This window comes from Bombus pascuorum, chromosome 2, assembly GCF_905332965.1.
Source record: "Bombus pascuorum chromosome 2, iyBomPasc1.1, whole genome shotgun sequence".
Lineage (NCBI taxonomy): Eukaryota > Metazoa > Arthropoda > Insecta > Hymenoptera > Apidae > Bombus > Bombus pascuorum.
In genome coordinates, this window is record NC_083489.1 from 18010063 (window position 1) to 18023892 (window position 13830).

General features: G+C 37.7%; 3 protein-coding genes across 5 annotated transcripts in view; 1 reads left to right on the plus strand and 2 right to left on the minus strand.

Moving 5' to 3' along the window:
• The window catches only part of LOC132916788 (Krueppel-like factor 12), a 45729-nt gene extending 40877 nt beyond the window's left edge, over positions 1-4852 (minus strand). For all 3 annotated transcript variants that reach the window (XM_060977114.1, XM_060977115.1, XM_060977113.1), the window contains exon 1: positions 1458-4852. In XM_060977114.1, the coding sequence (XP_060833097.1) occupies positions 1458-1748 (291 nt within the window). In that variant the 5' untranslated portion in view covers positions 1749-4852. The remainder of the gene's footprint in view (positions 1-1457) is intronic.
• Positions 4853-9364: 4512 nt separating this feature from the next.
• LOC132916748 (uncharacterized) lies at positions 9365-11060 on the minus strand. The gene is made up of 5 exons (XM_060977030.1): positions 10587-11060; positions 10165-10415; positions 9947-10074; positions 9736-9877; positions 9365-9587 (listed from the first exon to the last, which is right to left on the minus strand). Exons 1-5 carry the CDS (start codon positions 10632-10634, stop codon positions 9473-9475), a joined length of 684 nt encoding a protein of 227 aa, XP_060833013.1. The 5' UTR covers positions 10635-11060; the 3' UTR covers positions 9365-9472.
• Positions 11061-12538: 1478 nt separating this feature from the next.
• LOC132916744 (uncharacterized) lies at positions 12539-13416 on the plus strand. The gene is made up of 3 exons (XM_060977027.1): positions 12539-12787; positions 12887-12964; positions 13159-13416. Exons 1-3 carry the CDS (start codon positions 12612-12614, stop codon positions 13214-13216), a joined length of 312 nt encoding a protein of 103 aa, XP_060833010.1. The 5' UTR covers positions 12539-12611; the 3' UTR covers positions 13217-13416.
• The last annotated feature ends 414 nt before the right edge of the window (positions 13417-13830 follow it).

Sequence of the window (13830 nt, forward strand, 5' to 3'; positions counted from 1 at the left end):
ATACGCAGAGGTTGCCGATCAGCGGATATGCGGCAGACCGACCTGTGCACGATCGACGAACGATTGGTTGGTGCAAATTTCGCTTACCAAAACTTGGTATCGATAACGGTACGAAGAACCGGTTTCCTACTGTAGCCAGGACGCGTGTCTATTCTCGTCGTCGCGTAGAAAAAGTGAGGAACGTTTGGCGCTCGAAAGTCAGTCGAAAAAACTGACTTGCTTCCGATCGGTCTTCGTCCCTCTTCGTCTACGACCGAAAAGAAAAAGCTCCCGAATTTTAATTAGCTTCATATAACCTTATTCTAGTCTTATTCGAGCACCGAACGCCATCGACGAGCCGTTTCGAAACGAAATCGCCAAATGGTGCAACTCGGCCCGGACTCGACCGTCGTTTGTCATTTTATTCTTCGATCGCTCGAATTCCTTTGCCTTGGAAGGTGGACGTTACGTTGGAAACGTAAGTAACGCGCAGCTGGAACGTCGCTGAAAAGTCTGTTCGTTTACCGAGAATCTGTACGCGGTACGAACAGGCGAGAACAGTTTGCGATCGAACCGCGTCGAATCGAATGGAATCGAATCTAGGCAGGCTGAGCCAATCCCAACGTAGAAATTAATGAGATAGACTAATTCGCGAAACAAGTCGAACCGTAGGTTTATGTAAATAGAGCAGTGAGACGAAGGTCGAAGCAAAGAGCCGGGGAGGGAGCACTCGTACAGTCATCGAGTTCGTCGGTAAGGTGGAAAGGCGTGCGACGCGTGTCCCAGACGGACGGCGTATCAAAGGATATTTGCCCTGTCAACAACGCGCGCGGCTTTATGTGGAAACACCGCTCTGCGTCTAAAAGGGAAAAACGATTACTCGGGCCAAGATAATAGTAATGGCCGTTATTACTTCGCTCTATTATTTTACGATCTAATGCTGGCTCGGAATCGATACGCTATCTCGTACTCCTTCTCCGACACGATCGATCTGCAAACACGCGTCCACGTATTCTTTTACGAGGCAACGCAGCCTGGCGTTCGGTGAAACACAGCAAAAAAAACCGTATTCCACGAAAATATCCGATCGCCGTATCCTCATCGTCACAGTCACATCGCGATGTTGTTTTCTTCGTTAATCACGAGCGAGATCAATTCCTCGAGATTCGTCCTCGTTTATTGGCAGTTTTTAACAACGAACGGTTACGATCGCCGTGAGTCGGTCATCGATACCATGACTCATCGTCTCGATGAGATAAGGATCGTTAAGCCCTGTGTTTCTTTCAAATGATCGACGAAATAGATCCAGGGAAAAAGAGCTACGAAGCGAATTGTAAACGACGCGGGTGATCGAGTAAGAAGCTAGAAAATGATAAAATTGTGAACCGCGTGGTGATGAAAGCAAAACATAGCAAAGCGAAGCAAAGGGAAGGAACGAAAAGGAAAGGAAAGGAGAGGGGAAAAAATGATCGTCTCACCTGCATCTGCAACCAGGAGTAATCGATATAGGTGGTGGTGGTGGTGGTGGCGGCGGCAGCGGTGACAGCACCAACGACGTTCGAAGCGGAGGAGATCTGCTGCCAGTTATCCTGACCGGTACAACCGAGTACCGGCAATCCGTCGGGTTGACCCCGATCCGGTACTATCTGATCGGCATATTGATAGGGTGGTTGAATCGTCGGCTGTCCGCCGGAAGGCAAACTCGCTGGATGAGGGTGCTGGGCCCCCGAGCCGGCACTGGCGGGCAAGCAGCACACGCTCACGTCCATTCGTGGTGGCGGAGAATCGTAGAAACGTTGCTGCTCCTGCTCTGACTCTAATTCTGACTCTGACTCTGATTCTGACTCTGACTCTGACTCTAACTTTGAGACTCTGACTCAAGCTTTGTTTCTTCCTGTGGCTTTGGCTCCGACTCTGGTCCCGGTTCTGGTTCCAGACTGTGTCTGCTCCCAAAGTGGCGACCTACCGAGGATTAACCATCCACCTCGCGATCAACGTCCTTTTTCCACTTCTTATTCGTTCTTTCGCTTCCGACAAACACCAACTATTGTCACGCCACGCTTCCCTTGCTATCAGCCGATTTTCCTTTCTTTCTCTTGAAGACAACGACGTTGATTATTCGGTGCCCTCGACACTATACCGAATCGACGAACCTCTCGCCCTGGCGATCGCGCGGCTTTGCACCCTGATTCGATCCAACATAGAGAGGAACAGCCACGGGGACAAACCGTCGTGTATGCGCCGCGCCGGTCAAACGCCTTGTTTCTTTCCTCTGTGCTGATTCCTCGCGTCCGATAACGAACAGCCGATCAACGAAACGTTGCGACTCGCTCTTCTCGTTTATCCCGCAACGTTCCGATTTCTCGACAGAGTTCCTCGTCAGACGTTGTCGACGATGCTTGGAAACTTTTGAAATGCGTTAGCGTCGTTAACCTTGCGTCTTCCTCCTGGACGATCATGCTCCGTGATTAATCTCGGATTGCCTTTCGGTTCACCCTTGATTGCTATACACGCGTGAATCGCGTCTATTCCTACGAAATGCAAACGCAACTCGCACCGCTATTCGAGTCGCATCGGTTCTACATCGAAAACGATCATCCGTTTCTAACCTCTGTCGCGAATCCAACAGTTAGACGATCGTTTCGAGTAATCACACGCAACGTCATTTTTCGCGGTACCCTTGGCGAGATCGTGTCCAGTCTATCGTGTTTCTCGATCAACGTCGACTTCAACGTTCCCAAAGAATCATCTCCTTCGTCCTTGTAACCTTTTTTAATTAAAGACAGCGAAGGTATTAATCTTATTTGATTTGAAAGTAGAGAGCAAAAGCGGCGCGTTCCAGGAGCAACGAGTAATCGTATCGAGTTGTCCAAAGGAATTCCATGTTTTCGCCGATTGTTTCCTTCGAATTAACTAAACGCAACTAATCCCACTTGCTTTCTTTCTCTTCCTTCTGGTTTCTCCGGTCTTAGGTACGGCCTGACCTTTCGTTCTGCTATCGTGTGGACTATGTTGACGAATCGATTCGGCTCGAGTTTCCACAGTTTGCTATATAATATTGCATCATGCTCTCCGAAAGAAACTCAAACGAAAACGACGACCTGCCGCTGCTTTTTTCAACGTTAAAGTACAGCGGCAGGTTTCGCGACGACAGCAAAACATCGAACGGCAGCGCACTCGTGGTTCCTCCACTAACTCTCGCTAATATTCTTACGATCGTTCGCTGTAACGTATTCACGCTGAAACATCGATCAACACCAGCCTGTTGTCTTTTCCTTCTCGATCGAAATACACCAAAATTTGACGTCACGGTCACAATTACGGTTACAGTCACGGTCCCGGTCCCGGTCCCGCTCTCGGTCACGGTCACCATACATCAACAGCCGAATCGATCACCCAGGGGTGTCTTCTCACTTTTCGATTTTCCCTTGCTTCCTTCTCAAACCACTTTTTCTCCGTCTTAGTTTTCCGATTCTTCCTATCGCTGTGGCAGCGACACACTCGATCGTTGGTCGAAATTTGATGAACGTACGATGAACGATCGGACGACAGCGTTGCACGAAACGATAAATAGAGCATCGACGTTGCGAATCGATCGGGCAATGCTCGTAGAGTAAATTTCTACGCTGCTTGTCCCGCGAACCAATCGACCAGCCGAAACTATCGGAGAATTTGCCTCGTGAAAAATTTCACGGTCTCACCGTAAAATCACTGAAATCAAGCGGTTTGATACGAAAGAATCGACGCAAACCGTGAGCAAACAGAACGTTGACGAGTCGATCACGGATTATCGACAAGAACGGTCCGATACGGTCGCGCCTTATCAGAAGCACCGTCGACGCATGACAGCCAGCCGCTCGTAGTAAGGGTATGCGCGAACCGCGCAGAAGGAACAGGAAGAGGTGGAGAATGCGATAGAATAGGAGAGGGAAAATCGGCAGGAGGAGGAAATGGAGGTGGAGATGAAGCTGGAGGTGGTAGTAGCGGAGGTGGTGATGGTGGTGGAAATGATGGAGGTGACGGAAGTGGTGGTAACGACGAAGGTGGTGGTAGTTGTGGCGGTGGCGCAGCTGGGGAAGGAGAAAACGGTGAAATGGAGGAATCGAAGGTCGAGCTATGCAATCACCGGAAGGTAGAGGGTAATCTCGAAATGGAACAGTAGGTACCTAGTAGCTTCTAAACTATCCGTGTCGAACTTTTCAAAGGAAACGCAACGACGACCGCGTCGACGATGCGGCGTAATAAGACACGCATAGACATATGTAAACAACGTTCTCCGTTTGGAACGATACGCATACCTAATACAGGGTGCTCTCCCTTCGAGTAATATCTCTCTTTGCTTGTGCAATTACAAGAAAAAAGAACGCTAACGTTGAAAGAGGCTGACAATGAGAATAGGAAAGTCGTAGAATATCGCTGAATGAAACGATCACGGAAGATGCAAATGATAACGAGAAAGATAACGAGAGACCGGGAAACGACGATAACAGCATCAAAAGTGGCAACCTGTAACGCGGTAGAGTGGTGCCAATGGTGGTGAAGGTGGTGGTGACGCGATGGTGGGTGGTGGTAGCAACAGTAACAACGATGACAACGGAAGGAAGAACAATGGCAGCGGGCAAGACAACGAGCAATGGTTGCGAGACACTAGCGGTGTAACGGATATAATGGTAGCGGTGGTTCCAGCGGGCCGGGAGATAACAACAGAGGTGGAGAAAAGTTTGTAATAGCGAGGAAGATGAGGGTGGCGAACGCAACTGGTGCTCGTGACGCGATCGTGGTGCACCCGTAGCGTTGCATACGCGCATGCGCGGATGCGTGTCGTCAAGGCAACGGTTCCGGAGTAACTGCCCGGTGAACGCAGCCCTCCACAGTCCACAGACCATGCTCCTGGCTCTCTCCTCCTCTCGCTCACGCTCTCTATCTCTACCCCACCCCGCTCCTGCACCAACGTCGCTCGATCTCTGTTTTCCTCGTCAACTCGCTCGCTCGCTCGTTTTCCCTGTTTCTTTACCCTCGTATCAACCTCTCTGCCTTTTGCTTATGACTGGCTCACGCCCAAAGCGCGACTGATCCCAGCTGTCTAGCTTAGCTCACTGACTCTCTACACTCTACATCCTTACACGTAACCGCCCTCTTTGCTGTTTCGCGTTTTCTCTCATTCTTCGGTTTGCGCAAAAAATCGCGCGCGCTCTCGTTCTCCGTGTCACCTTGATCAAACGGCACGATTTATTACCAAGAAGTAGCGGAAAACTTCTACTTTCAACGATTTTGATAGTCCTTATCTCGACGATGACGCGTCGAGACGTTCGATTATGATATATATATATATATATAGTATTCTGGTAATATAGGAAACGAGACAGAATCAGATTCATTTGTCTTGATCGTACTTGATATTTTCGTACGGATTTGATATCGTGACGCTTGCATTTAATCGCCGATACGTATATAAATTCTGATTCTTCAGCCTGATTCTTCGTCAAGGATCTCCGTGTCTTGTTCGAACGCGACTTCGATTTCAAAGTTGGGACAATGCTAGGTCTTTAAGTCGACGCGGATACATGACAAAGAAATTGTTCTTTTATTTGTTCGAGTCCCGTTGCGCTGGTAGTCGCGCGATCCTTCGTCGTCTCCATCTCCTTCTCTCGATCTTCCTCGTTAGAGAACGGGAACGGCCATAGCCATTCCGCCAACGCTCGTCTGACGTCATCGTATTACGACTACTAACGTGTCTCGACGCGACGCGTCGTGTCTCGTCTCTACGTCGTCTTTCGTGTATTATCCGTCGCCCGTAAATACACGGATAATAGATAATCTCCGCCGAACACCATCTCTGCAAAAAATACATATGATTCCGAGTCTGATGAATTTCACAATGAACAAAGATGAGAAACGTTCTTTTCCTATTGACCGGCCTGGTCCATTCGTTTCTTGGAGAAAAGAATATCTATGTACCGACATTTTCGACAATAAAAATTATCGATCGGTTGGGGGTAATGAAGAAAAATGTCGTATGTTCGACTGGTAAACTTGCAAGTCCATCGATTTTGATGAAGAGGACAAGGCGAGATATGTCTGTAGGTGATACTTATATGCAACAACAGGCATCTCGAATCTCTCCCCTCCCACGGAACCAGAGATTCCCTTTCTCTTTAGATTGTGAAACGATTTTCTATCGTGGCGCTTTAGCTTTGCGGATTTATTATATATGCAACGGGTTACGCAAATTACGACAAAGTGCAAATATTTCACATGACCTGCACCTGCATGACTCCCCTTTCTACGCGCGATCATTTAAACCGACCAGACACGTGAATCACAACCGGGAACCGCGTCTCCTCTGTATCGTAATTCCTTCGTTTTTAAGTCACAACAACTAGATAATGTACGAAATCGAACATGCGGTTCGTCTCAACCAACGTGCGACAGAATCTTACCGAATTAAATTTCTCCTTGCTTTTTTTTCGATAATGTCTGCGTTATTTCTCTTGTATATAATACGTATATGTCAGTACTCTGTGTATATGTAATCTTGTTAATCGCAAATTAACTTCCGTCCCGTTGTTCGTATTTCATCCCAATCTTCGTTCTTTCTCCGGTCCTCGGCGAATCACATAAGTATTTATACACTAGTTGGTGAAACGCGTGAACTCTACACGAAACGAGCAAGTAAATGGATCGCAGATATGTAAGACAACAAAAGTATAACTTTTGCGTAGAAATATGTTTCGATGACCTTTCCACGATCTTTCTGTTCTATTCAATTGCTCCGATCTTCCAACAAATCATAACGATTCACGGCCATCGTTACGTGAGTCTGGTATAGTTTTGTCGAAGACAAACTAGCGAGATCCTGTCGAAATAGCTGTTGAAAACGACAAAGTACTTGAGTAAGTGAGTATGTAAGTACGTGTATACTTGCTTACGAAGTAAGAAATGTGGCAGCAGGAGAAAAGAAAATGTGGTAGGATGAAGGAACGAGCGAGTCGAGAGTCTGGAGTCAAGGGTCAGTCCGCAGGATCATGGAAGCGGCTACGTACTACGTATATTTATACATGTAAGTATGTACATATACATACAGCTAGAATTCGTATTGCATCACAGACAAGACCCCCTACTATCAGGACGGAAGCGACGCTACTTATGAATGGGAGTACTCGCCCATTGGTCGCCTTCGATAGCCAATGGCTGGCTGTACGCGCGGCCCTCTTTGCGCGATTCCCCGTGGATTTCTGCAACTTCTCGGTCAGATTAACGCGTATCAAGCGTATGTAACCGATAAACATTTCGATTCATTGACCCTCGCCTATAATGTCTTACGATTTATATCGAAATCTCGAAAGACGATTTTTCTTATTTCCTTGGACAAATATTTTCCACATTTCTTCGGAAAAACATCTTTCTTTTCTTTCTGATTATCCGGTTTCCGTATTTGCTGAGACGCTCGATGACAACGTTATCCATTATCGCGCGATCATGTATTTAGCTTCTGGTAATTAACCGTGTCCTTACCGCTAGAAAAATAACAGTTAGTTATTGTAATATAATCGCTGTATTCCTTATTGCTTGCATCGAGTATAGTAAACTATAACTCTACGCTGTTTCTTATGGTAAATGTAACTAATTAACGTAAATAATGTATGACAAAAAGATCTGATACAATTATCTATATTCTGCCATTTAGTCCTTACCATGTATTAAAGATTTCGTATCAGGTGCTTAACTTCTTGCGAACAAATGAAAAGATCCTAATTTTAGCGACAAATTTTTAAGTGGAAAAATCCTCCAATATTACAAATCGAATATATTTAAAAATGTATCATTTTTTTCTTCAACTTCATAACGCAAATGTATTGCCACTTATAAACCGTACATATGAGAAAGAATTAGTACTAACAGTAAGGATAAAGACGAGATCTCAATTCGTTTATTCGATCGGTCTGATAGAGTATATATACTATCATTATATGTAATAATCAGCTATATTCTATGCGTTTCACAATAAGAATGGATAAATATCGTAGATTCGATAATCACTTTACTATTGTTCGTTTCTGCAACTATGCTGATCATATTGGAATTGCCATTTATTATGACGTGACCGTCAAATGATTTCATACTAGATAGTTAAATTAGTTCTTGTACTTATCTTTCGTCTTATTTATATCTATTGTCTCGATATGCAAAAGCAACCTACAAATTTTCTACCTACAGGCGTGGAAAGCGTGATATCCATACTTTATGCCAGGTAATGTTATATTATATATATATACTGAATATAATATATTATATATTATATATTATATTCAGTATAATATAGTATATAGTATATATATATATATATATAAACACATATATATATATATATATAATATATTGAACACATACAATGTGTTTGACTAAGATAAATATAATGCATGGGAATTTAGGAATAGTATTGCTTTTTATATTATATATATATATATATATATATATATATATATATTGTATGTGTTCAATAATCATCTTCTGGCATAAAAGAACAACAAACATGTTTTACTTACATTTATCGGGATAATCCAAATAAAATTCATCATCCGTTACTTATTCTCTTTAATTTCTTTATGCTGTCGGGAAAGATGAAGTTTGATAATAGAACAGAAAGCTATAACTGAATGACAGCTAGTATATGTATAATATGTACATAATATATGTATGTGTACATTCAAGTGTCAGAATATCGTTTTCTTCCGAACCGTAAATATTGCGATCTTTTAAGCTAAAACTCATAACAAATGAATAATTCTAGCTGGAAATATGAACATGTTAAAATTAAAATATTCATATATGTATATATATATTTTTATATATATGTATGCAACAATGCGCTCACAGAGGTATTAATACACTATAATGGAAAGGAAAAAGAACTTATGCATGCAGGAAAGTGTAAATGTGATAGGTTTGATGTTAGTCATTGTCGATAAAAAAAGTAGTAACATCACAGACAAAAGACTAGTAAATATTGTACTATCAAATTTAGTAACATTAAATGTAAAGAAAGATATCAACAATAATTTACCAAAGAGATAAGGAAATCATCACGAAATTGTATTGTTCCAGCCTCCAGAAATGTGTATGAAACACTTTTTTACTTTCATTAAATTAAGTACATACTTATATTTATACATAGTACTTTTCACATAATATCATATTTCAAGTATATTTCTATAACAGATACTATCACATTTTAAGCTTGCAATGCTTATTCGATTCTCCATGTAATCGCTCCACATTGTTTTAATAAATTGTAAGTATTTATTTCAATCCTATACATCACTTTTCAATACCCAAAAAAGGAAAGCGTGCATGATATATTTAAAAAATACTAGCAGTCTAAGAATTTCAACATCTATAATTTTATTACTATCTTTATTACTATCAAAATTTCGTATTATACGACAATTGGCAATAACCGTATGTATTCGAAAATATGGTTCAATTCTTGGCTTCAATTCCACGTTTCTTTCTCATCGAATTCTGTTTCAGGAACTGCTGATTTTTGTGGAAACCTCGTCTGTTGCCTTCGAACTGGCTCTCTCCTTGCGTCATTTGTGGAGAGATAACTGTAAATGAAATTATATTCCACAAATTGAAACAGTTATTTTTTTATAAAATTGAAGAGAAGTTTATGCATATAGAACTTAAATTTAATAGCTACTAAACAAAGCAAGTTTGATTTTTCTATAGAATTGCCAAAAAATTAATTTATACTTTTGAATATCACTATACTGGCTCTTCATTTGTTGTTCTCTATGCTGCATCCATAAGTCATCATATGTTACACGCTTCTTTCCTTGTTGATCATTTGTTGACTCTTCTTTTAAATTACCACTTATATCATCGAATTCATTTGCTTGAAACATAATTCATAAATTTAATTTAACCATCAAAAGATTATCAATTATTCCCTTAGCAAACTTACGATAGCTCTCAAATTGGGTATCAATATTATCCCAAACTGGTTCTTCTTCCTGTAAATTATCAGCGGAAGATACAAGATATTTACTCTGCTGTTCTTGTCGATTAATATTATCAGCTTGGTTGTGCCTCCTAAATATAGTTTAGATAACTAGTTTTACTGATCCATTATGAAAAGCCAATATATTATATAATTTTACACAAAACAAAAAAAGGTAACACCTTTTAAATGGTTCCATGGTACCAAATGCTTTTTGATAACATTTTGGTGTATAAAATAGTTTTCCAAATAAGGACATTGTTACACCTACAGCAGCTGTTATAGCAGGTTTTAGTATTCCTCGTGTCTTAGGAATCAGCATATGTGCTGTTACTGCAGATATAATTCCATAAGGAAGTGCAGCGTTATATACAGCCTCTATTCTCATACAGTCTCGAAAAACTCGCAATGATTCTGGTGTGGCGTTAGGAATCTACAATTTATAAGTAAATATTTATCCTGATTTTATATAAAAATTATTAAATTTCTTCTAATATAGTGTAATATTATCATAAATATTATTTTTAAATAGCAACTAGAAATATAGAATAATGATTAGGTATAATGGTTAATAGCTACGTAATTTTTAAACTTAAGTACTTACCAATTCTTGCAATATTTGTAAATCTTCCTTCTCGTTTCGTCGAGACATTGTTATAACTTATGCCGAACTATGTATCATTAATAAAATTAATAAATTATTTATATACTTTCCGTATAACCTGACTGAAGAGTCTAAAAATCATATCCAATGAAGTAAATGAGTAACTAGGGAAAAGCTTTTATATATTATGTTAACATTAATGACTGATCGCCTGTCCAACAATAGTTGATGTTATTTAATACAATAAGATAACAATAAACTACTTTCAAACATTATACACCATTCCTTACACACGGTTTTGTTTAACTGCATGGGTAATATTTTTCCGGCAAATTAAACATAACGTGCTTTGACCATTTTAGTATATCATAAGTAGCGGGTAATTTTAAATGATGCTCTCCCAAATTCACTAAACGAACACAACAATGTGGTGTTTAGAGAAAATATGTATGAAAGTGCATTTAAATTATAATAACTGCTTACTAATATCAGAAAGGAAATTTCCTCTAATAAAATTTCCTCTAATAAAGAAAATTTCCGTTAATATCTATGTATATACCTAATTCTAAATGTCTAAAATTCATTATTTAACTTGTTTATCTAATAATAGTCAGTTTTTATATTTTCTTTATCTATGGCAAGTTAACTGATTAGTTTAATAACGTCAAAACTGAAAAATAAGCGCTTAATAAAAATAATTATGTACATGAACATTTAGTTATTTCATTAAAAGTCATGGTTCTTTTTGTAATATATTTATTTTCATTGCTTCTATTTTAAAAATATGTAATTCGTTAGAAAATTCAAACATAATCAAAATGCATAAATGTAATTTGAAATCTGTCTATCGATTTTTTCTTCTATGACAAAAAGAATTACAAAGACATCCGGAATATTACTTTGTATTTTATATAAAGCATTTACTAAATGTGATATTTTTAAATCAAATGTATTTGATTATTTTTTATTTATTTATTTCGGCCTCGCCGGTTGTGAAATGGACTTGGTTTATATTATACTAATTCACGCATTCCACATTCCACTTATTCCTTCAATGTCCCAGCCTTCTCTCTTTCGATAAAATATTCTTTTTCTTTTTATCTCTTCTACTCTAAGTAGAAATTCATCTCTTTTTCTAATTAATATATTTCTAAAAGCAAATAACAGCTAAATATATTTTTTAAATGCTAAATAATGTTACCACATAATAAGTACACATTTATCATCATTTATATCTGAATATGAATAAATCTGAATATTAAAAATTGAGTCTACAATGAAATTAGAAATTCTACTTTAATTTTAAACTTTATTACTTTTAAACACATTTATTTCTTTGACAATTCAAATATGTATCTATAATATGCATTGCATAAAGCACTTTATTTACATCCAAGTGTTAATTTAATAAGTATGGAAACTTACATTACATTGCAACTTGCTATAAGAATATTCCATATGCTTTGTTCTATTCACATACAATAAATATTCGTTTAATATAATTATGAATGTAAAAATAATTTTTTTTATAATATATGTTAAAAAAATAATATATTGAATTAATATTAAAAATTAATAACTATATGATAATACAATTGCTAAAAATATATTTTTCACCATTCACACAAGAAATCCATAACTTGTACATAAACCACATTTTTAAATATTTAATTAGATTATTATAATTGATAATTTGTGTATGAATTTTTCTTATAGTCTATCCTGTAAAGTAATATTTTCATGATTTTATTTAAATTGACTATTGTTTTCCATTTATTTTCAGATGCACAAATACTAAATATCTGTTATATTCCATATATATACATATATATGGTTCAAGCACATGATTTATAAGGAATTTTGTCTTACAAATTTTCCATTCTTACTTATGAACAAGATGAAAATATATATCATGACGTATCTTGTGGTCATAACTTTAGTAGGGAGGGGGGGGGCGGTGGTGCTAACAAGGCTCTAACATTCACTATAAAAGTTCTTGCTCGAAATACGAAGGTGTTGTTGAAAATGTTGTGTAACAGTGAAACTGATCGAGGCTCTAAAACTTCTCAAATATTGTACTTATCATTGTTTTTATTTTGTATATCTGTACAGTTAACGTCATGTGTGTCCGATACAAGTTATAATGCAACAACTACTATGTTAACAAATAATACATCAAATAATTCAGTTGGTGATGACTTGTAAGAATATTTTATGTATAATATTAAAAATTCTTTGCATGTATCTATACTTATTTATTTAGTTTTTACTTATTCTCTTTTTTTATTCTTATACCACAGATATGTCATAAAAGCAATGGTATATGAAATTGGTATATTAACAGATGCAGATAATGCAACTAAGGATACTACTGAAAGGTAATATCAAAATGAATACCAGTAGCTCTTAATCTTAAAAGGTCTGAATAACACCTTAAACCTTGAAAAATGATACAAAACAAGATTACCCTGTTATATTAATTTTAAATTTGATACTATATATCATACATTAATTCTTCTTTTTCTTTAACCTACAAAGAACATGCATTCATATTATTTTGTTTTATTCATAGGCAAGAAGTTAATCTCTCATTTTATAACTCTCCTATAGAGGACAATGGATCATCATAGAAGAATATTATCTATCATTGATATAAATTATCTATTGTTATCTATTGTTCATATATTTTAAAAGTTTAAACTGATATTACATTAACATTTGAATGAAATTTATATCAAAGAATGTAATCGTTGTAGGAAAATTTAATTATTAATAAAGTTTTACTTTAATATATGTAATGAAGTATAAGAAATAAATACTTTTAAAAAGATTACATTTTACATCATATTTTTCTTTGTTTGATTTAGTATAGGATATTTGAAAAGAAACTAATACCTTAATTCATAAATGTAAAACAAACTTTCTCCTCTTATATCATAGAATTCTATACACCGTTACGCGTATTTCATTGTAATAAACAATTTAATATTAAAGAAATACAATAAGCTTTTACATTCCTAATAGTATATTCAATAAAACAATATTCTACCATAGAATAAAGTATTTATAAGAAATACACTCGTTGTAATTAGTTAAATGTGATTTAGTATTATTTAAGAATGAAATGAAGGCACAAATGTACGTACGCGCAGAAACATACCTCCCCACACACGCACGCACACGCACACATAACAAGAAACTGAAGTATTTCAAATATCAAACTAAGTATTTCAGATATTAACAC

Bases quoted from the DNA above. Each gene is read 5' to 3' on its own strand.
- LOC132916748 (XM_060977030.1), bottom strand. From the start codon at position 10,634: ATGTCTCGACGAAACGAGAAGGAAGATTTACAAATATTGCAAGAATTG. The intron at 10,416-10,586 runs GTAAGTACTTAA...TATAAATTGTAG, and splicing joins TACAAATATTGCAAGAATTG to ATTCCTAACGCCACACCAGA. The intron at 9,588-9,735 runs GTATAAATTAAT...TTTCATTTACAG, and splicing joins CAGTATAGTGATATTCAAAA to TTATCTCTCCACAAATGACG.
- LOC132916744 (XM_060977027.1), top strand. From the start codon at position 12,612: ATGTTGTGTAACAGTGAAACTGATCGAGGCTCTAAAACTTCTCAAATA. The intron at 12,788-12,886 runs GTAAGAATATTT...CTTATACCACAG, and splicing joins AATTCAGTTGGTGATGACTT to ATATGTCATAAAAGCAATGG. The intron at 12,965-13,158 runs GTAATATCAAAA...TTTTATTCATAG, and splicing joins ACTAAGGATACTACTGAAAG to GCAAGAAGTTAATCTCTCAT.